At 38.9% G+C, this 24,797-nt stretch overlaps 1 protein-coding gene across 1 annotated transcript; it reads right to left on the reverse strand.

Annotated features, from left to right (window-relative positions):
- Positions 1 to 1,007: 1,007 nt before the first annotated feature.
- PON3 (paraoxonase 3) lies at positions 1,008 to 24,585 on the reverse strand (the record flags this gene model as incomplete). Its single annotated transcript, XM_084229181.1, has 9 exons — positions 1,008 to 1,503; positions 4,871 to 4,999; positions 5,252 to 5,333; positions 6,933 to 7,133; positions 8,547 to 8,673; positions 13,093 to 13,258; positions 16,803 to 16,858; positions 22,591 to 22,661; positions 24,512 to 24,585. 9 exons carry the CDS (start codon positions 24,583 to 24,585, stop codon positions 1,345 to 1,347), a joined length of 1,065 nt encoding a protein of 354 aa, XP_084085307.1. The 3' UTR covers positions 1,008 to 1,344.
- Between the last annotated feature and the right edge of the window lie 212 nt (positions 24,586 to 24,797).

A 24,797-nucleotide genomic window follows, 5' to 3' on the forward strand; every position in this document is an offset into this window, starting at 1 on the left:
AACTTGGACTTTTCAATCTGTGCTGTTACCCATTATGTTGTACTACCTTTTAGCAATGTCTATATTCTTTAAGTCACTATATTTGGGATTACTTTGTTGCAACAACTTAGTGTGTCATTAAAAATACAGAAATTTGAATCTGGAACTGGGATTCTAAAAGTAACCTTAAATATATGGTTAACTAGAGTTAAGGAAATGGAGTTGAAATCTGGAGACCCTGGTAAAGCCATTACAAAATAGTTAATGAAATTTTTTCCTGCGGTTGCTTGTAAGGTCAACCATTTACTGGAGAGCCACCAGAATGTTGGTGTGTGTTTGTTGTTCCTTCATGTTTTGTTGATAAGAAAATGATGTGCCAAAGTAGGACCTAATAGCCAACAAGTAGAAGGCTAAAGAGAATTTCTACATTGGATTCTGTGCTCCAACAGTAGGAGACTAGCTTGTTACAGCTGATAGCCATTCCCAAATGCCTCCAATCAGGAGAGTCAAGGTGCCGAGTGTTATGGGTCAGATTAGTGATGACCTCTCCTTTTACCCATTCATTCAGATGTCCTGAAAAGAGATAGCATTTAAATGACAGAGAGAGAAATGGGTAGATGTGGAAACCAGGAAGTAAAGCAGGTTTAAAAAAAAATGCTCCAGAAGAGAAACCTGGATGTTGTTGGCTCATGGTATTGACTGCAAACAAACAGAACCAGAAGTCTATCAGATTTCTAACATATTTACATTTCAAAGCAACTAAAAGCCTGTCTTGAAAATGTCTGTAGTCTTTCCAATCTACACCTGTAGGAAGCAGGCTACTAAAGTTACATAGTTTTTCCAAAAGTCACCTCAGCTGTGACCTTAAAGCATAATGGACAACACAGGGCAAAATGTGGAATCCTGCAGGACGTGGGAAAGTGCACCCCTGCCAAGGCTGGGAACCTTCTCGATTCCTCTCCAAAGGAATAATCTCATTACTCATGGACCAGTGACTGACTACTGAGTGTATTCCATTCTTCCTTTCTTTTACTGAGTATTTATTGTGACTATTCATCTTATACTTAGTCATTGTAACTTGGATGCATTGGGGGGCAAGTAATTTTATTTACCATCCCCAAAAGAGGGAAAAAAACATTAGGGTTGCAAGACAAAAAAAAAAAAAAAATTGAGAGGTTTGGCTTCTTGTTGGACTGTTACTAACTTGACTTGCAATTTGGTGGATATTATGTAATGTCTCGGCTTCTACTTAGGAAAAGCCAGGCACACTTTTGTTGGTAGTTGTTATTTACTTACAGTTCCATTTATCATACAATCAGGGGTTGGTCTCTACCCAGCATGCAGACTTTTTGGACTATCTGGGGTCTAGAGCTCACAATACAGAGTTTTATGAAATATGGTGCCTATGAGAAGTTTGTTCTGGTACAGAGAAGCTACAGTGCTGCCCTGAAGCACAGAGCCATTATTGGCATACAGGGTGTTGATCTTGGGATGCTTAGACAAAACCTTCTGGATGCGAAGTACCTGGTGAGAAAAGATCATTCGTTAGTACGCTATCTGACCAGTTGTTCACATCACGTGTTCCTTCCAAAATGCTTAAGACTAATATATTTCTCAGAAATCAATAAGCTAAAATCTATATATCTTTAATCTTGGTTTTCTTGTGATGAAAGCACTAATGTCTTAAGGATATATAAGTAGTCAGGTGGACTAGTTATCTTAGATTAGCTAAATTCCTTTATTAGTTTGGGCATCACCTATGGAGGGAAATAAGAACCAGTGTATGCTCTTATATTCTTGAGCAGTGTTTCTCCCTCTGTGGGAAAGGCCTTACCCTTGTCTGGGCCTACAGCCTGGGGAGGGAAACCAAGGAAGAAATGATGAAGGGACAGTCCTTTAGCCAGTCAACCTGACCTGGTAACCAGTAGGATAATAATCGTTAAATTTGGAATGGGATGACCTCCGCCCCACAACCACAAGTAAAATGACTAGGAAGCATAATAATGCATACTTTGGCATTCAATCTGACATTTCAATTCCTAATACTGTTATTGATCTCCAGGATTAGCGTAACTTTACTTTGATAATTAGTAAATATATAAGCACTCTGTTTTCCAAATAGCCTGCATGAAGTTTACTCAAACAGAACATAAGAGAAACTAAAGAAAAATCTATTTGAAATTCATGAGTCATGGGTCCATATTGACATCTCTTGTTAGAATAGAATTTAGTTGAGTTTCTTTTTTTTTGATCTTAAGGGAGACCCTTAGACTTCTTCTCAGGTTTGTTATAAAAAAATGCTCACATTTGGATCTCACATAGAAAACATTAGACTCAGCCAAAAGTAAAGAGTGTTGGTGATTGTGAAGAAAGAACTCATATCCAAAATAAACAAATGATTAAACTTGAAGATGGAGACAGGAGAAGGATCCTAAGCAATTTTCAAATCAGTGTGTGGACTATATTTTCATGCTCTGAAAGCAAACACGGTTGTTGGGCATATGCAGATGTTAAATCTATCGTTTCTGGAAGCACTTATCTGCCAAGGGCAGCCTGCTAGCTTAAAGTAGCAATTCTTTAATTTCAAGGTTCATGATGAACTTTTTGTTTCTTTTACATTTTTTAGTGTTTTTAAGTATGTATGTATGAATGGTATGTGTGTGCATATTTAAGGTGACACTTGACTTTTTTTTTAATTATTTTATTATTTCTGAAGAAAACAACAAAAATAAACAAAGCAACAACAAAATGCCCACCACCATGCTTTATACCCCGCTTCAACCTTTCCTTAATCCCTTCATCTCTGCTAACCTCAGTTTGGTTATCAATGTTCACTAGCTTATTTTTGTTTTGCTTTAATCATTCACTTTGATTTAGTACCCAGAAGTTGGAGCCTGTGAAATTTCTATTTTTATTTTTTTAAGAAAGGCCCAGGCAGCTTTCCAAAATGGAGAATGCATCAATTTGCATTCTCATCAACACTGTATTTTTCTCCACATCCTCTCTAACACTTCTTGTTAGGAGTATTTTTGATTATGCCATTCCCACAGATGTGAGAATTGTGGTTTTGATTTGCATTTCCTTATTAGAAATGATGATTATTTTTTGATATGTTTTGGTCATCTGTACAGCTTCTTTGGAAAAGTGTCTATTCAGATATTCTGCCCATTTATTAACTGGGCTGATTTTTGTTGTTAAAAGTTGGATGAGTTCTTCATATATCTTAGATACTAATCCCTGGTGAATTTTTTTAAAGAAACTATGACTAAAATTTTGTTATTAAGAGAAAAGTGTTATTTTTTTAAACTATATAAGACCAATATTGGGGGCCTCCCTGGTAGCACAGTGGTTGAGTGCTGGGTTGCGAAGCTGCCCACAGCCTCTGCAGTGCCGATTCGATCCCCGGCCACTGGGCTAGGGTCCCACATGGCGCGCAGACCACTCCTGCCGCCCACTGCTCCCTTCAGCAGTGTACTTCCTCCATCAGTCTGCCTGCTCTACTCTCCCCTCTGGCTCTGGTGAATTCTCTCACCCTCCCGCACTTCTGACTGTACCCAGTGCTTGTATAAATAAAATAAATTTTAAAAAATCTTAAAAAAAATGACCAATATTGGAAGAAAAAATAACTGTACTAATTTACTGGACTAATTACCAGGCTAGGGCTTGAATTTCAAAATTCCCAATTGCCCAAATCTAGATTCAAACATTTTATCTTTTTTCAAATATTACCTTTTCAATGAGTCTGCTGATCTCTGTATTTAATAGTAGAACCTGTCCATCCCCCTGTTCATCACATTCTTGGTCCCCTTTAAACTGCTGTATTTTCCCCCTCAATAGAACTTACACCTTCAAATTAATATATATATATATATTAAAGATTTATTTATTTATTTATACAAGAACCAGGGTACAGGCCAGATGCGTGGGCGGGTGAGACCATTCACCAGAGACAGAGCAGGAAACAGAACAGGCAGACTGACGAAATACACTCTGAGGGGAGCAGCGGGCGCGACAGGAGAGGTCTGCTGTGCCATGTGGGACCCTTGCCGGCCGGCTGAAATCGAACCGGTGCTGCAGAGGCTGTAGACAGCCTCATAGTGTGGTGTTCAACCACCTGTGCCACCAGGGGAGGCCCAACTATATATTTACTTATTTCTTATACCTTTTGTCCATCGTCTGTCCCTCCTCATTAAGAGAAGAGATCTTTGTGGGGTTTGTTTTCCAATATATCTTAAGCACTAGAAAAAAGTCTGGTACATTGTACCAAGAATTTATATCTACATTTGAATTTAGTAGAGATCATTTTATTTTTAAACCCAATGTCATAGAAAATGCAACACCTTATACTATTGTTTTTAATATTATATAAAATTCAATGAATTGTTATTTTCTTAGAAGAGATTTTTGAATAACATCTTTAAAATGAGACATTTGTAGCACTACCGCATATATTAGAATCTGTAGGTAGAAACTAACTTTGCCTCAAAATTACAGTAATTCAGGCCCTTTTACATGAGTTTCATCTTGCATTATGAGGAAAAAGATGGTTTCATGCATGATTCTCCATTTGCCTAACTACAGGGTCTGCTCAGAGCCTACATCGATCTGGGTCAGTATGAATGATCAAGCTGATTTTCCCATTATTCCCAATAATAAGTACAGTCTTTGAAAAGTTTTTATGTCATCTAGTGCTGATGTGAAGTTGGCATCTGGTGGCCTGGGAGGGATAACAGTCCATCTTTCCCTATCCTGCCAAACTCTCTGCTCCTTCCATGTGTAGAATTTGTGCACTTCTAGAATATCCAATGTGACCTGCTAAATTTTCCTAAGTGACTTCAATCAGTTGTTCGTGCAGTGTTGCCTGTGAGCTGAGAAAATAATAGGAACTTACTTCTGACCCTGGAGGATCCTCAGGGTTATAGCTCAGAAGTTTCATGCCATTAGGATGGCATCCAGCCAAAATATCTCCCGTGACACGATCGACAGTTAAGTTGTCCACTAAAGTGCTTAACTGTATTACCTGCCAACAAAGGGATAGTAGTGAAGACATTGTTTCAAAATTCTTCCCTCTTTTTCCCTCCCACCAACTACTTCTGGTTGCTGAAATTGGCCTTTATAAGGGGTTTTCCTAACAAATTTTAGAAGTGCAGACATAATCTATTGACATTATTTTAAAATAGCCATGTTTCCTTCATTCAGGAACAAATTCCTAGGTCAAGTGTAGAAACCAATGTAAGAGGTCATGCTGTGCAGGCAGCACAGAACACTTTACCTTCAGTGGAGTTAAATCCCAGTTATCATGTTTCTTCATTACATGAATGTTATGAGCCGTTACATCTGCTACATAGATATACCTTTGAAGTGAATAACATTTTCATTTAAACAAGTAGTGTGGAGACAATGCTAACTATTATTTTCAAGAAGAGGTATAAAACTTCATAGTAGTTGAAAGTACTACAGCAATGTCTTTCAAAAGCACAGTACCAGGAGAAAATATGAGTAGAATTTTTAATATTATTGAATTGCTTCAAATAAGCTTTGCATATGAGATATGACGATAAAGTAATGAAATTGGTGTTTCCAGATGACATATAGCCTCTGTCTCATTACTTAGGAGTCATGATTTATTTATTTATTCAACTTAAATTGAATCGAGGTAAGTAAATCTCTTATAAAGCCAAGAGTCTATTCTTTCAAAAACTAGTGCTTGAAAAGAATTATCAGATGACCATGAAGCTCAATTGCAATCATTTTTTTAAAGACAAAGGGCACTTAAGAGTTGTTTTCTGCAGGGATAATCTCTACTTATCACTCCAGATTTACATATTAATATTCATGGAACTTTACTTTTTCGAGAATTTTCCATTTTAAGATACTTTAAAAGAGTATTTCTCATAAAATTTTATGCTACTTAAAATAGCGTTTTCTCATAGAAAAGTCTACTCTTTAGGATATCAGAAGTCTGAAACTTACATGACTGCAATGCTCAATTGAAATTGGGTCTCTCTCTCTTAAAAGAACTCAGTATAAATGGTTAAAGACTTTCTAGCTTTATTAGGGATAGAGGTTTTACACATTTCTTTTTAATGTGGTAGATAAATGAGTTTTTGTAATCATGTAAGAATCTGGAACAAGAATCTTATAAGAATGGGTCCAAATCCTTCATTTTATTGGTGGGATCCTGAAGTGCAAGGGACAAAAGTTTCCCTTAAGACAAATACTGGATGATGTCACTAATATGTGGAATATAGAGAAACCAAGCAAAGAGTCAGATAAAACCAAACTCAAAAACTAACTCTTGAAAGCTGACTATAGAACCGAGACATTCACAGGAGGGAAGGGCAAGGACAAAGTGGAGAGGGAGCACAATGGACTATGCGTGGGTGATTTGGTGGTGGGAACACTAAGGTAACAGCACCTGAAAGGGGCAGAGGAGGGCCTCCCCCATGGCACAGTGGGTTAAGCACAGTACTGTGAAGCTGTCCTCAGCCTCTGCAGTGCAGGTTCAATTCCTGGCCAGCCTGGGACATACCCACATGGTGTAGCAGACCTCTCCTGTCTTGCCCACTGTTTCCTTCAGTGTTTTTGGTCCATCTGCCTATTCTGCTCCCTGCTCTGTCTGTGGTGAATCTTCTCACCCTCTCACACATCTGGCCTGTACCCCAGTTCTTGTATAAATAAATAAATCTTTAAAAAAAAAAGGGCAGAAGGAAGAGCTGTACTTCCAAAATATAAACAATGATGTAAACCAAAGTTACCTCAATAAAAAAATCCAAAAAAAAAAAAGAGAAAAAAATAATAAGAGCAAAAAAAAAAAAATCATAATGTGATCACACATTAAAAATCATAATCTGGTCACACCTGAGCCTTCCTACTTACACCTAAAGAAATAATACCACTTAGGGGAATGTGTGGATTAAACTATCCAGGGCAAAAATTATAGAAGATCTTACTTCTTATCTGGTGACACTGTGATCCCATTGGCAGAACTAAATCCTTTGGCTACCACTTTGACTTCGCTTGGACTGTAGAAAAGAACATAACTCCAATGAAGATCCATAATCATCTCTATCAGCAACAGGAAGAAGTTGGTAAAATAGTGATCTCTGGTGGCATAGAACTGTTCTGGTCCAAGAACTACTATGTCATTCACACTAGAGAGAGAGAGCGAGAGAGAGAGAGAGAGCGAGAGAGAGAGAGAGAGAGAGAGAGAGAGAGAGAGAAAGAGGAACAGAGTAAAAGAGAGAGAGGGAAAGAGTAAGAGAGAGAATTAAAATATGGAATAGTCAAATATCCTGACTGTTGCCAAAAACCATTATATCTCAAAGATCAATGTGTTCATTAATTTGAAAAAGTAGACATGTACTACTATGGATTAAAGACTTTCACAGAAAGTACAAGATTTTTCATTGCCCTGATGAATTTTCTTTTAGCCATTTGCTATATTCTCACTCTTCCCTTTCATAGACATCAACAAAATCAAATAAATATACAAATAAACCTCACACTCCAAATCTGTGATTTGTAATGTTAATAATGGTTTCTATAGTGGCCATAGTGGAGGTCGCTAAGAGTTCTGCTTCTGCTCCTTCTAGATTAGACTTCTCCATGTCCTTGATGTTGTATCACAGCCATATGATTTGCTTTGGCCAATGAAATGAAGTGATGGGTGTGGCTTCAGATGGAAGATTTTTTTTTATTTCCATAGAAAGTTTATTTACTCTAAACAGCAACACAAACAAATGCCGGATGGAAGATTTTAAGAACAAGTATGTGATGTACCATGTTTTCCTTAAGTAACAAGCAACTTAATGAGAAACAAATTCTTCACTGTAAGTTATAGTCTGAAACAAGTAACCTATCCATTAAAAAACTTACTATTTTTTTCTTTATGTCCGTCATTGCAAAACCAAACCCAGCTTTGAATTCAGATGGATCTAGGTTTACACCTGGTTCTGCCACTTACAAGTTATGTAACTTAGTCAATTACTTAATCCAAAACTTCTCTAAGTTTCAGTTTACTCATGCCTGTAACTAAAGGCCATTATGAAAATTAAATTAGTTTGGCATAGTGCCTGCCACATAGTCAATGCTTAATAAATGTGATTTTTTTAAAACATGTGCTCACAGGCCTTTTCAATTTCTTTTTTAAATCTCTGATTAAGCAAAGGTATGGCCCATCTGGAAGTCTGTTATAATACCCTGTGGGTGTGGCTGTCAGGGGACAACCTGCCAGGACAACTTGAAAAGGCTGTGGGTATAAAAAGAGAGCCCGATACTAGGGATTGAGTTGCTGTGCTAGGGAGGATGGAATTAGAGCTGAGAATCAAATTGAGCACCTTTATAGGATTAAAATGCTTTCAGAAAAGCTGGATAATATAAGGATATTCAATACTGAATACAGCAATTTCTGGTGAGGTGCTAGGCAATGTCGCCATGGGAACCTTTAGAAAACTTTAGAAAAAATGTTATAAAACAAGTTTAAGAAAGCCTGCTGAACCAGAGAAAACAAAGCACACCGCAGAGGTACACAATAAATAGAAGTGTAAAATACTTTAATTCCATACCTCTTGAGCAGTTCATGTTTTATGGTTTTCAGATATATGAGAGAACGTGGCTGTTCCTCAAATTTAAATATCTCCACAGTGGAATCCATGTGGGGATGACTCACAACATAAAGATACACAGTATTGTCTATAGTGGAAAAAAAGACAACAGTTCCAAGAAGTTTACTTCTATTGCAACTATTATTAGACTTGGTATAGAACTTTATCACTTCCAGGGATTTTTCTCATATATCTTGCATATGATCCATCTGATAGGTAAGTAAGGAAAAATGCCAGTATATACACTTTACTGAGGAAATTGAGGCTCAGAAGATAAATGATGTGTCAGCAATTTCACCAACTACCAAGTGGAAGACCCAAGCACATGGGTTCCTGCAATGGTCTCTTCATCATCGCCTACATACTTCCCTAGGAGGAAGATACAGAACTACAATGAAGCATAAACACAATGTGGTTTCCCAGGGTGGCCCTTCAACAAGAGAAGAAGGGCAAGCAAACAAAGTTTTGCTGAGAATGCTTCCCTGTGAGAAATGCCCACACAAGATCAAGAAATGCAAGGGCTGTATAAATATCTTAAAATAAGCAAGACTTCCCAGCTAGAGAATGAACTGCTGTCACAAGTCAGCTACCTCAGGTTGCAATAGCACAATTTAGTGAGCCCAGTGGACCTGGAATGTAAATATGAATGCAAGAGAAAACAGACTAGCCAATTCTGAGCATTACCCATCTCAAGAATGTACACTGATCTATTTTTATATTGGGATGTGAACTTGTGGGGTAGTAACCTGGCTTCTCAGAGCACTGTCATCTGACTTATCAGGAGCTCTAGGTCAGATGAGTTCTGGACTTTGAAAGGGTCTGACTCCATGCACCTCCCTGGGAACTGCTCTGTGTTCATCTCCTCTGCGCCTTTCCTTTATATGGTTTCCAAGCTTGTGGTGGAGATGCAGAGATGCTTCATCCCTGGCCATTAGATGCAGAGATTGTTGATACTCAGGGCCCCTGAAGCACACTGGCACCTTTGTAAATTAAGGAAAAGTACTTCCTCAAAGATGAACCTTTTGTTTTTAGTCTTACAAAGCTCTGTGCAGGGCCTGGGGCTTCAAAAGCTGATTCCAAGATGAATTCTAACCCCTACCCAGCCCTTCAGCCAGACACACTTGTGGGACACAGCATGACCTTTATTTGTTCTGATTGGCCTTTCTCCTTCTTTAATATTCTACTGAGCCATTGCTTCTGTTTAAGATATGTCCTTTGAGATTATTTTTATTCTCTACTCATTCCATCTCTATTTCTATGTGTAATGTTTTGGTCTTATACATTAGATACATAATGAAGGGAGATGCTAACACATAATTGTCATTCATAATATACTCAGTTTATGCAAGCCTGATTATATGCCTGTGGGTTAATATGTAAACTGGTCCCATCTCAAAAAAGAAACAAAACCAAACTCCATTCCCGAAAACAAAGCAAAAATAGTTCTAATGACATCCCATGCAATAAAATAGCTTCAAGTTCATCAGATCACTCATTGTACCTTCTCCAGTGAAGCACTATGTTCTTGCTTGCATGTCAGACAAAAATGTGGTGCCTTATGCATTGTAAAATTAAACTGGGAATCCTAATTTTACCTAAGTAAATGACACAGGATTAGAAGTAAGACTACCTGGGTTCTAGTTCTGAAACTGCCATTTATTAATTACAGACATAAAGTCACACTTCACTGCATTTTTCTAAAGTCCATTTATCCATCTGTAAAATTAATTCATATTTTTCCTGTCTCTTTTGAAGAGCTCATTCATCTGTTCATTTAATACAAGTTCACAGAATCCCTTCTATATAGCAGATACCATTCTAGGACAGTATCCTACAATTCAGCAGGGAACAGGTCACATAGCTTTCATGGTAATTAACTTTAGAGAAGAAAATGGAGGAAATAATAAGTAAATGAAAGAATACTGGAGTGGGGTGATGCATTCTTCATAGGATTGACAGTTATGCTTAGATCTACAGATGAGAAAGCACTTACTATAGAGCATACTAAAAAGAAGAAGTACATTGAGAATATATATAGTAAGGTTCATACCTTGAAACAAGAGGATGGGAAAACTTAAGAAGTTGACATTAAGCTGGGCCTTCATGATAAGCTAGAAGTCACAGAGACATTCTGTGCAGAGGCAATGCAGATGCAAAGGCCCTGAGGTATGTGCATTTTATAGAACTAAAATCCAGTGTGGCTGATTCAGAGAATCAGGGGGATAGTGGTGTTCAGTAAGGCCAGAATGTGTAGGGGTAGTACCTAAATGCCAGAATGTGTAGGGGTAGTACCTAAACTCAGGCCATATTGAGATCTGGAGTTTATCTTTACAGTAATGGGAACAATATGGAGGATTTTAAGAAGGAAGTCACGTGATATTATTTGCATGAGAAGTGACTTATACATATGAAAATGGGTTAAGGTGGTATTATAGGGAATTTGCTTTGCAGGAGGCACAGCGGTATCTGGTAAAAACATGTTGGGGACTTGGACTGGAATGGTGGTGGTGAGGCTGGACCGAGGTGAACAACTTGTTTGAGGGCTAAATAGGACAGGATGTAGTAATGAGTTGATGGAATGGAGTGGAGAGAAGGGAAGTATCAAAATTGGACCTAGCGTTTTATTATAGAAATAAATGAATTATATATGAAAATGCTTTGTAAACTCTAACCTAATACAAAATTGTTGGGTACAATTATCTTTTAAAATGGGACTTGCTATGCAGTACACAGTATATTATAAGAAATCGGTGGCATATTTAACCCACTTAATAAAATATTATTGCAACATTTTAAAAGGTACCCATTTGTTTTAAAATGAACAAGTCAATAGTGGTACGGACCAAAGATGTTTTGGATACGTTTTGAAACAATTATTAATCTGTCTTTTTTATTCATTAAACACACTCCAGAAAACTTATACTTAACAACACATTGTAACTCCAGTATGCATTTGGAAGAATCAAAACAACATTTTGTTTAAAAATGTTAAGTTCCAACACTTCCAATCCTGCTTCCCTTCATGTAATTACTATTAGTGAGGTTTCACTGTTCTTATTTTTCTGCATGCTTTATATGTACCCACACTAGACCTACAATATTTAAGAATTAAATTAGACTGAAATTAAGAACAATGAATAAGCACAAAATAATATTTGAAATTGTCATTTTAAAGCATTTATATTAATAACTATTTTTAGAACAGATTTCTTGAGATATAATACATATGCCATAAATTCACACTTAAAAAATGTACAGTTTAGTGGTTTCTAGCTAATCACAGAGTTGTGCAACCATACTAACTGGTTCCAGAAGATTTTCCTCACCCCAACACCCCAACAAGAAACCCCACACCCACTAACTGCCAGTCTCTATTCCCCACCCCCTTCCAGCCCTTGTGAATCACTAATCTATTTTTTTTTTTTTGTCTTAGGAATTTGCCTATTTTGGACACTTTCTATAAATGGAATCCTGCAATGTGTGGCCTTAGTGTCTGAATTCTTTGCCTTAAGATAATGTATACAAAGTTCATCTGTGTTGTAGCCAAATGACATTCCATTGTATAAATAGCTCTGTTAATGCATTCATTAGTTTATGGAAATTTGAGTTATTTTCACTTAGATATTAGGAATAATGTTGCTATGAACATTTCTGTATATGTGTTGGTATGGACCTATGTTCTCAACTCTCTTAGGTATACACCAAGGAGTAGAGATCCTGGATTATGGAGTACTCATATTTAACATTTTGAGGAACTGCCAAACAGCTTTCCAATCCTGCTAGCAAACTGGGAAGGTTTCAATTTCTCTACATGCTTGCCAACCTTTGTTATTGTCTGTCTTTATTATGCTCATCCAAGTGAGTGTGAAGTAGTACCTCATTGTGGCCTTGATTTGCATTTCTCAAATGACTAAGAGTGTTGAGTATCTTTTCATGTCTTTACCGGCCATTTGTATATCTTTTTGGAGATATTCAAGATCCTTTGTACAATTTTTTAAATTGGGATATTGGTCTTTCTGTCGTTGAGTTGTATGAATTGTTTATATATTTTATATGTAAGCTTCTTATCAGATACATGATTTGTGAGTCTTTTCTCTCATTCTCTAGATTATATTTTTACTTTCTTGATGATGTCGTTGGAAGTTTTAAATATTGACAAAGTCTAATTATCTATTATTTTCATTTGTATTGTGTTTTTTAATGTCCCACAATTATTTTCAAAGAGCCTGCAGTTTATACAGTAGATTTCTGAGTCCAATATCCAAACTATTTGTGATGGTCAAGTGAGACGAAAAAGGGTTAGGATGAAAAGTGTGATCACATTTTATTTTTCCTTCTTTAATTGTACTCTTTAAAAATATATTGATGCATGGTTATTATCTTACAAATACACATCCATCATTCTGATAAAATAGCATCTTCCTCACTTCACATTCAATTCAGTAGTTGGGGTGACTGGTTTATATTTCCCTCATTTTCCCTTCATTCTTATGTATTCAGGCTTTACCTTTGTTGATGAAAGTACTAATCCCGTGTGGATTAAATGATGCTTTGTCAAAACCACCACTGATAGGTAGTGCCTGGGCCCTTACATTTTGTTCATTCATATCAATCAAGAAGATTTGTCCTGGTTCATCAGGAGCAAAGCATGGCATGCCTGGATATTTTAACCCCTGAAAAAAGAGAGAGAGACTGAGAGAGAATGCATACATATACTTATCAAAACGTTTTCATATGGAAGCTAGAATCTCAAAGGCTAACAAAATGTTCAGAGTACTCTATTTCTTTCAGACTTCTGGGATTTTTCACTCTGTCAGCTGTTGTCATTATCCAATATGAGGGACAACTAATGTCATGGAAGCTATTGGGAATGGGAATATGGGAAGAACCTATATTCAGTTGAATGTAGAGAGAAGGGTTAAGCTAAAAAGTGTCATGCAGGAAATTAGGCTGTGTGACTTTGTGTAAGTCCCCTGGCCTACCTGTGCCTTGGGTTCCTTATACATAGAATGAGTCAACTTACGTACAATTGCTAAGATTCTTTAGTCTTGACATTCTATAATAACCTTCCTTGAATCAGAGAGAAAGGGTGCACGGTGCATGATTTCATTGTATTGCTCCTATTCTTACAGTATGTTATGTGCTGGTAAATAGTATCAACCAAAAATTAACATAGAGTTGACTATTTTTGACCTACTTTGCTCCTATAGGTATGTCTGAAAATTTGGACCTGACTTAATTTCTTCAAGTAGTTCAAAAAGTTCACATTTATAACTTGGACAGTGGCTCTACCGGAAGTACTAGGTATTGATCAGTCAATAATAAACATCCTGATGTACTGGGTCTTTCCTGCATCCCAGGCTGTGGTCTCAAACCCGGGGAGTGGTTTAATCTAGACCAGTTACAAGACTCAACCCACTTTCTTCCTGTATCCCTACCCCATCCTTCTGATATATATCTTATCAATAATATTGTGTCTTTTCATGTACCCTCATTTCCATTTATAGTCAAATTCTTTTATTCCTACCTTCTCTATCTCCTCTCAGCTCCTTCTTTTAAACACACACACACACTCATAATACAGTTGTTGGTCTTTCCACTGCCTCTGCCCCACTCCTGCATCCCAAGGGAGTCAATCTTCAGCTCTGAACAACCACACCTACATTAAATTTTTCTTAGACTAGTCTCTCTATTCCTAAATCTTATGGAAACCTGACTTCCCCTAGACACCTGGCGCTGCTGAACGAGATGTTGTTCACCTCATTCATCAAATGAGGTCTGGCTCCTACAGAGGGGTAGTCTAAGATCAGGTTGAAAAACTCCACCACAATTGTCATCTCACCTTCAACCAAATGCTCAATATTGTTTAGTAATATTTTCGATCATTCCTACCAGTCATCTATTGCATCTCTCCAAGTATCTAGTCTAAATTTCTCTCATTATTTCCCAGAGTATATGCCTTTTTCCTCTTTATTGTCAATGGATTATTTTACCTCCAATTACTCTAACGATTTCATTCAATGTGAATTTCTTGATTCCTCTTGTCTGCTACTGTAATTCTTCAATTTTATCAAAAATCTTCCTTTCTCACTCCCATTAGTGAAGATTGTTCAGGAAGGCAGCTCACAAGCTCACAGCAAATACCTTGGCAATTTGTGGGCATGTGTGGGCACTGCTGGCTAGTAGAAAGACTGGTTGATCTAGAAATGGAAATGACCTAATAGGGAAGTAGGTAAGGGTGGGGTATGGCAAACAATCCTGGTTTAGAGTAATTATCATGATGCATGAAACACTTATAATAAATTACTTCACTGCTCACCTAGTTTTCTGTGTAAGGAATTTGGGTAGGAATTTGTGGCAAATGATTGTAAACAATTCTTTTGATACCATTCACCATTGGACATGGTGAAAGTCACTTGGAGGTGCAGGCATCTTATTTTCACCCGCAGATTATAGGAATGTGTGGACAGGCGTTGAAGTCTCTACTGTTCTCAGTCACTACTACGTGCATTCCACAAATAGTCAGACACCTGTGTATGCTGGGCAGTGTACTAAGTGCTGAGCATGTAAGGAACACTCTACAGTCCTGGCTTCACGGAGCTGAAATCCAAGGATGAGGCAGCAAACCTAAGAGCCTAAGCTCAGAGAATGTGGGGGACCTGCAGAAAGGCACCTCACCCAGAAGGAGAGTTTAGGAGTTAGCTGGTAACATGGGAAGAAGGGAGTAATCTGGCAGGCAAGGTAAGGAAGCAAGCTACAGCTTGGCACCTTGAAATAAACTAAAACTGTCTATTGCACAGAACTTCCCTCTGAATCAGCAGCTTCCGCACATATTCTAGGAATGGCAAGAAAGGGCATTAGAAGAAAGCAAGCACAGGAACTGAATTTACTTCTGTGCAGGAAGATTAAAAATGAGTAAACAACATCATCCTTAGCCTCTGAGTTGTTAGCTTACAAAAAGAGCTCTGTTATTTAAAGCTTCACTGTCACATTTCTCATGGAATTATTTGTGATGAAAATCTGAGTAGTAATAATTCAGTGCTTTTAATTCCAGTGAAAACAGAAAAGAAGAATATAGTACAACTACAAATATCATTTCTGAATAGCAAAGAAATCTTCTAGCTGTAGCATAATCATTTTATAGGTCTTTTTGGTATAACATTGAAAATCTACAGTGGACAATAGAAAGCTTAAGTCAACAAAGAAAGAGCTGTTCTAGATAGCTTTGCTTTATCTTTGGTTTTGGAGGAAAATTAAAGAAATAAAATTCCTCTCACCTACCCAACTCCACACAAACCATCTCCAGCAGCCATTTAAAATCCAAAGGAGACATTGACTATAATGTATATACTTAATAATTTAGAATTTTAGGGCCACTGAGGGTTATTCCATGTGCCTGCTTTTTGGCCAAAAAGATTCAAATTTAAAAAACCATGTTTCATGGTATTTTATTGGCCAAAATGGAATATTAGACATGTAATTACAACAAGAAGAATCACACTGAAAATAGTCAATCAAGTTTTTCAAAATCCTAGACCCCATTTCAAATTGCAACTGATTTAACAAATACATGATCATTTTCAACACCTGTACAACATATACATCTTAATTTCTCGAAATCCAGTGTCCATGCATTCCACCCCCATAGCGTCCTGATCATCACAAGCCTGAGAAGGCGGTTTTAGGGAATAAAATGCAGGATATCCTTTCTACCTGTCTTGGAAAGAGGTAGAAGGAATGGCAGGGAGCCCAAGATGGAAAGTGATCAGCGTTTTGAATTAAGTGATATGGTTAACATCTTGGTCACAAATATTTACCAAGCTCCAAAAACAGACAGACATGAAGAGAGGAGTACTAGTTAGTGAGAAGATACTACAGAAGCTGAAGCTCAGTCAGACAGAGCAATAATGGGAATGAACAGCAACAGGACAGATCTGGAGATTAGCCTTAGAATCGAAAGGAAATCAATATGCATTTATTGAGACCCTACTGAGGATGTAACTGCCCACAGGGAGCTACCCACCATGGGGCAGGCAAGCCTGTGGTGTCCTGAGTAGCCTTCCAGAATCTTGTTTTTGGCTTTTTTTTGAGTTGACTGGTTTACCTGCAGGTGGTATAAGTGTGTAGGGGTCCATCTGGCAGATGTAGTCGGTAACATTAATGTACTGTCTATACAGTTATTGACAAGAGCATCTGAGGGGCATAGAAAATACTCACACTAGAGATAAAAGCCAGCCCACTAGGAAGTATATCAATATCTTCAGAGCCATTTTCTGCAAAAGAAGTGGAGGATCAGAAAGTTGCATGTATGAAGGCTTAAAAAATAAATCTCACCATTGAAACTCTAAACTTCCTTTGAAAACTGCATTCACTTTTTCAACTATTTACCTGGGAAACTACATTAACTTTTAGGAATCCCACAAGCATGCTACTCTACAATAAAACCTGAGTCAGATGCCTTAAATATTTAAGTTTCTTTTTAGAACTCTATTTTTCAGGAGGAAAAGGCAGTGAACAATAAAATAAATTCATGTCCTACATTTATTCTTTAAATAAAAACTTCCAGGCCATGTCCTGAGAGATTCAGCTTTATTCCCCATGGAAGACTGATCACTCGATCGAGCGATAACACTTGGAAAAACATCAGTGGGAACGTCTCTTAAAGACCTCTCAATCAAACATTTCTCCTCTTCTACCTTTCTGTTGAGGCCTAAAAATCTATCATTACCCAATCATATTGGGAAATTGAGTAATTGTTCTCTGCTATAAAGATATGGTCTGAATATGGACTATTAGATATAAGTGAATTTGAGAGTTAAGATTTTTCTGAAGTTGGTCTTGAGCACTTTTCTATGGAAAGAGGTGTATTATAAGTTATGACTGGGGACAGAATGCAAAAGTGCCTCATATAGGAGAGAAGTGGTCCCAAGCAGATAGGGCTGAGGGTAAAGGCAATGGTTATCTAGTGTGGCAAATTGTATTTTACAGATATTTTGGGATTAATATGTATCACAAAGTCTTCTTAAAATGAAAAGATCATATTCCTCCATCAAGCAACAGTATCTGTATTCTCTTCCCTTGAGCCTGTGGGTCACCTTGGGAGGTGAGGGGAGGAGGCGAAAGGAAAGGAAGGGGAGAGGAGGGGAGCGGAGGGGAGGGGAGAGGAGAGATGAATATGTTGATAGAGTCTCCAGTGACTTTAGTTCACAGCCTTTTATGCTGCTGCAGGTGGCACAGAGATGCAGCTATCTCCACTGAGTCCTGTCAGAATTACAAATTCATGAGTAAAAAGACTGTTGCCATTTTATGTTACTAAGTTTTGGGATAGTCTATTACTTAGTTATGTAATGTAGTTATGTAAACATGTGGGGAATGTTTTCCTGGGGTAATAGGTTACTTGGTATCAAAACAATTGGGTGGGACAGGGAAGAATGCAGGAAAGTGGGATAAGGCAAAGAAAATGCAAATTTGAACCCACAGATTAATGAAAAATAGACACAAAATCAGAGAATAGAGATTGAATTATATTCACTCCATTAAATGTTGCAACAAATCCCCAACTAATGACCTGAAAATTAATCAAAATTTTCTAAGCATCCAGGTCAACCAAGATTTGTCTCACAATGGTTATCTTGATGACCTGAAAGATTCAGCATTCTTTGTGTGTGGCATAACATGATGTTCTTCCAGACTCTTTGAACACACTATCTTGGTTTCCTTTTGCCTGAATCTCCACTCCACCAGTGTCCTGACTGTGGATATTCTCCAGCTCTGTCTTCCCTTGGCTCTTTCTCCAGTCGGGCATTCATTCCACGTGCACCATCAACAGGAATGGGCAATATTCAGAGGTGTTGTGCTTGTCTTGTCTCACCCATGGCACAGGGAAGCTTGTTTTGCATTCAGATGTGGAAAAGAACTACCAGCTGCTGGTATACAATTCCTGCGTCTCCTGAGCCCCTCCCATGCCTACACTGGCTGCACCTGCAGGAGAAAAGCAGCACATCTTTGCAACAGTGGCACCGATGGGAGTAAGAATTCCCAGGACACGCTCCTCTGAGTCCTCCCCACACACACATTAGCCTGTGTACAACTATCATCAATACCCTACAGCTAAGTCTAAAATCAGTCTAATGAATAGGCATCTACTGCTTTTTAACCTGTCAACGCTATTACTGAACATAACTTCATTTCTTTGGCTTCCCATCATTCTCTACAGGCACCCTGAGAAAGGGTCACACCAAAACATTGCTGCCAATATTATCATCATTTCACATCTTGGAGAGAAGGTTCTGACAGCCAGATAAGAAAACAAATGGAACCTATTATGAATTAGAAACATGTTTTATAAGCTACAAGAAGGGACAGAGAAAAGAGGAGAGACATAGAGACACCAAGTAGATGGTTGTCTGCTTAGGATCCTGCCCAGGGAAAACCTAATCAAGACAGTCATATTTCAAGTGCAGCTTTAAATAGATGGCAAAGGTAGCCAAGTAACTTCAAGGTTAAAATAATCCTTGACTCACAAAACCTGGGAAAAGAGATTGGCTTAATACACAAAGATCTATGTGGTACAATTTCTAAAGTCTAGCACTGCTTCATCCTTCAAATTTATAAAAAAAAAAATTCTAAGGAAGGCAAGGAAAAAGGGTTTCTTCCACCAGTAAAATTAAGCACAAAAATCTAAATCTTGAAAAAAAAATCACAAATCAGAATTTTCCCCCAGCTCTGTTACAGCCTACCATACCCGCTAAAATCCTTTGGTGGTTTCCCATTGCTTCATAAAGCCTTTCGGTCATCAAATAGTTGGATGAGGTGAGTACTTGAATGTTGTCTCATTCATGATCTTTATTTAAATATTCAGCCTGCCTTGTTAGGGTCAGTCCTGTGTGTTGATATTCGCCTTTTGCACCTCAGATTTTGTTTTTGTTTTTGTTTTTTTTTTTGCAAAGTAGTTTTTCTTGAAGCATTTGCAATAAACGTGTTATTAATGATAAGAAATGCAATGGGTGCACAAAGGCATAGAAGAACATGGCTCTGGATCATTATCTAGGACCATCACTCTAGTTCTAGACTCCTGGGATAGTGACTTCATTCTCTGTGTGTCAGTTTCCTAATCTGCAAAGTACATAAAGCAGGGCCTCCCTGGTGGTGCAAGGGGTTAAGATGCAACCTACGAAGCTGTCTGCAGGCACTGCAGCATGAGTTCAATCCCCGGCCAGGGAGCTACCCACATGGCACAGCAGACCTCTCCTAACTCACCCGCTGCTCCCCTCAGCAGTGTATTTCGGTCAGTCTGCCTGTTCTGTTCCTCACTCTGTCTCTAGTGAATCCTTTCACTCCCTGCACCCTTGGCCTGTACCCCAGCTCTTGTATGCATAAATAAATAAATCTTTAAAAAAAATACAAAGTACCTACAGCAGTACCCATCCTACAGTTTGGTTAGGAGGATAATACAAATGTTTGTAAAGGACTCAACAGAATATTCTTAGACAAGTCTTTGATAAGGCAGCATTAAAAAAAGTGTGTATATCTATATCTATACGTATATATGTCTGTATTATCCTATTAACAGATAATTCATGATTGTTCTAACTTGTTTAGTTCTCCAGACACAAAATGTAAATATTTACTTCTTGTAACTATATAAAAGAAATAACATGACAATATTTCCTTTAGCTAGCTTCCAATCATTTAAGTTCTTCTCTTCAAAATATCTATATAATCAAACTGTTGATCAATGTCTTGCAATATTAGCACCATTTTAGTTTCTGAAATCTATTTGAATTATACAACCTCAGAGTGGGACTAGACTTTAGCAATCATCTTGTCTAAATGCTCTTCTGAATTACTTGGCAAGTTTCACATCTTTGAAGAGACATATGTAGTAAATATGCATATTACTCCACAAAACAGTAAGTCAATGTGACATTTCCTTATTTTTTAAATCAAATTAAATCTGACCCTGAGCCTGCATTTTACCAAACTGGAAGAAAATTCAATTTGAGTCATTACTGGGTCTCTTCCTGCCAAAGTTGTACAAAGATAATAGGTGGAATGTTTCAAAACCACGCAGAATATTTAGGCAAGCACATATGACATTTATTCTACACTAGTTACCACGGAATTGCTCACTGTCAAGCCCATGTAGTCTCTTTAATTTAGACAATTCTGCCACTTCAGTGTTCAGGATGGGCACACAATACAAAGTACTCAGCCTCCCTAAACAAGCCATGTGACTGTGCCTTTTGAGGTCTGACTCCTCACCCAGAATGTTGTGAAGAAGTGGGGCAAATGTGCCTGTTATTTAAAAATTATAAAATAAATCTTAAAAAAAAAATGGGCCTCCCCGGTGGCGCAGCGGTTGAGCGCTGGGTTGCGAAGCTGCCCGCAGTCTCTGCGGCGCCGGTTCGATCCCCGGCTGCTCCCCGGCCACCGGAGGAGGGTCCCACATGGCGCGCAGACCTCTCCTGCCGCCCGCTGCTTCCCTCAGCAGTGTACTTCGGTCCTTCTGCCTGCTCTGCTCCCCGCTCTGGCTCTGGTGAATTCTCTCACCCTCCCGCGCTTCTGACTGTACCCAGTGCATGTATAAACAAACAAACAAAACAAATAAATAAATAAATAAAGCATGCCTCTATTAAAAAAAAAAATCTTAAAAAAAATAATACCCATATATTCTTATCCTTTCTGCATCAGAATACCTAAAAGGAAATCAGGCTTTTGAAAGTGGAAGGCAGTCAGGAGTTTGTCTTCAGTTCTTTCTGCTCTCTAGTCAGCAACAGAAGTCTTCTCTAAGACAAGAGAGCATAAGGACCAGCTACTTATGAAAGTAGGAGGGAGAAAAAGATAGAAAACCAAAATCAAAAGGGGCTGTTATTCTAAGTGTATGTAAAGAAAAATAACATGCTAACTCTGTCACAATAATGTATCTTGTCACCCTGAAAAGTACTGAAAAGTCGTAGCCCTTGACCCTAGGAGTTTGCAATCTGAGAGTGAAAGAAAGAACAGTCCCTGCTAGCAGTAAAATTAAGCAATAAAATACAGCACGAGGTAGATGTTGCAAGTGAATCAGTTTCATAATGCTGTGAGAGCTCATAGGTGGTAGAGGGATTTTCAGCTGATTTCAGCAAGAAGAAATGAAGGACTCAGGGGAGAGAATTTCACAAGCCAAGGTGAAAAGTGAAAGAACCCATTTCCAGAATGGTGAAAGAATCTAGCTGGATTTTTTTTTGGTAGCAACAGCAGGGAGAATGGGAGCGTTGGGGCCTGAATCAGTAGTCAGAGCAGTGCTAAGTAGCTGAGATCAGCCCTATTGGAGGGGTGGTGGGGTAGCAAAGATGAGGGACATGCCAACATGTCTCATGTGAAACAGTGAGGGACGAGGGGAAAACAAATGTGGTTTTTGAATTGACTCTTTGAGAATGGGGTACCACACCTTGGACATGTCTGTAAGTGTTGGTTGTGGGTGGGGATGTGAGGGAGGAAATGACAGAAATGTAAAGTAGATTTCAGACTGGAAAAGAAGGCCCGTGGTTTGAGAGATTGGGGATCTGGCTATGGGTTTCAATTACTTTTTTTAAAGACATTCCAGTACTCTCTGAGGTTCTTGAGAATAAGGGTTCTTATTCCTCTTGGTACTTGCAGATAAATTTTGGAGGTGGTAATCTTTAAAGCTAGGAATGTTATCAAGGGGAGGGGAGAAGCAAGGAAAAAAATGAGACAAGAGAAAACAGACAGGGGACAGGAGGAGAGTTTAGAGAGGGCCTCGCCACGGAGTGGTCAGTTACGATCCTCAAATAATGGAGAAAGATCTGTAGGGGAAAAGACTGAAAAAAGCCCCAAATTTTGACATTAGAAAACTCCTTGGAATGAGGTATTGGATATAAGGCAGAGACCCCAGGAGGAGAGTTTAGGGAGTAGGAGGGAATTAAATCAGTCAGCAGGCTCAGTCCAGTGAATGGCGGCCTTGAAATGGTGCTGGTCCCTCCAGGTACTGTCATATACATACCAAGCCCCTCAATAATTTGGCAGTTCTGGGGTTCTACTGGCTCCACTTCTCTATATGCATAAGCTTTTCGTCTGTAAAAGATAAAACCACAGCGGGTCAATGAGTAATATCTAAAATCAATATCAAAGCATGGCCTTTAATCACTTTTATATTCGTCAACTCTTCTTCACTTATGAATTTAGCATACTGATGATGATTGATATTACAGATAAGTAGGCATCTCCTTTTATATATTTACACACATGGACATTTATGGGGGTAATTCACCTATATCAGCCAGTGATTGTAAAAGGACTAAAATGCAATTATACATGGACATTTTGCTGCCCCAATCAGTGACACTATTTAACAGCACGAATAGCTAAGTGTTATTGTTAAATGTACAAAATACGGTATTATTTAATTTCTGAAAGCATTGTCCATTACAAAGCTGCCCTTTCTTCCTTAATCCCATGTAGTCTTGCCTTTTGACCCTAACCCCCAATCTGCTTTCCCCAAATCCAATAGGGTCAGTTAAACCATGTAGCTTTTGCTTTAACTTTATTAGTGCTTACATTTTTATGCTGACTTACTTTACAAGTATGTAAATTCATTAAACTGACTACAATTTCAACTCCTAGGCAAATTATTTTTCAATATAGTGTTCTTGTTTCCACAGTGAAACATTATCCTAAATACCTGGGATAATTTTTTTTAAAAATTTTTTTTAATAGAGGCATGTTTTTATTTATTTATTTGTTTGTTTGTTTGTTTGTTTTTTGTTTATACATGCACTGGGTACAGTCAGAAGCGCGGGAGGGTGAGAGAATTCACCAGAGCCAGAGCGGGGAGCAGAGCAGGCAGAAGGACCGAAGGACACTGCTGAGGGGAGCAGCGGGCGCAAGGAGAGGTCTGCGCGCCATGTGGGACCCTCCTCTGGTGGCCGGGGAGCAGCCGGGGATCGAACCGGCACCGCAGAGGCCGCGGGCAGCTTCGCAACCCAGCGCTCAACCGCTGCGCCACCGGGGAGGCCCTACCTGGGATAATTTTTAATTTTTGTTAAACTATATTCAGACGCTACTTAGTCGTTTCTCACTGTCGCTTTAAAAAACATGCCTTAGATCTACTTTATAATTATCATTTTTAATGATTTTCTCACTTGGGTGCACTGGGACCAAATGTAACAAAAAACACACTCAAGCTGGAAAGTATTAGCGAAAGGGTCAGGCTCCCCAGCAGATTCTAGCCGTGAACCTCTGAGGAGACCAGCTCTACTTAGAGAAATTAAAAAACAAAGCAACCTAAAGATAATGCAAGATCCACTGAGAGACGAACATCACCACCTAACATTTCTTCTTTCTAACTCCTTTCCTTAAATATTTATAATATAAATATAATTTAAATATAACTCCTTTCCTTAAATATTTCTGGGGTGGCATCAGCTCCACTAGATGTTATATTTTGAAAGGTGTGATACCTGCAAGCTGCCAGTTTCTACCTTCATTTCCCCACTTTCTGGCTAGGTCTTGCAATCTGGGGGTGACTTCTGTAATCCAATACTCCTCTCCCCTTACCTTGTTTTGGGCAAGTTGCTGAGTGAGTCATAAACATCCTGATCCTCTCCCTTGAGCCCAGTGCTCCCAACAGAGTTGGATTTTCCAAGAGCAGAAGGTGGAGGAAGACCTAGAAATTGGGAGTGGGGACGCATTTCTTTCAAAAAATAAATGGGGGCATTTCTGCCCTACCTTCTCGGGAAAAGCAATCAGTCAGTTCACTTTTCACTTCAGTGCTCTTCAAGGGGAGTTTGCTGGGTGGGACTGAAAGTGAGGTTGCAATGCTGCTCATTCCTATCCGCTAAGAGGGTGGCACCGGGCAGTTCTTGATCTAACTTGGAAAAGGAGAGAAGAGTAGTGAGGACGCCCCCATCAAGATGCCAACTCACCGAAACGCCACTAGCCTCTCCCCGAATAGGGCCAGGCTGGCCCCCAGCAGGGCCAGCGCCACCAGTTTCCCCATAGCCTCGGCTTCCCCGCGACGACTTAGCCGGCGCCGCCGAGCGCTCGCGGAGGGCACAGCAGAGCGGCTCCCGGCTGCGCCCTGTGATTGGCGCCCGCCCTGCGCGCAGGCACCTCGGGAGCAGGTGCGCTGCCAGGACGCAGCGACTCTGCCTGGGGGGTGTCCTGGCCCCGCCCCGCCGCCCAGGGTTCAAGGTCCCCTTTTAGCGCTAG

Source organism: Talpa europaea (assembly GCF_964194135.1).
Source record: "Talpa europaea genome assembly, chromosome: 3".
In the NCBI taxonomy this organism is placed as follows: domain Eukaryota; kingdom Metazoa; phylum Chordata; class Mammalia; order Eulipotyphla; family Talpidae; genus Talpa; species Talpa europaea.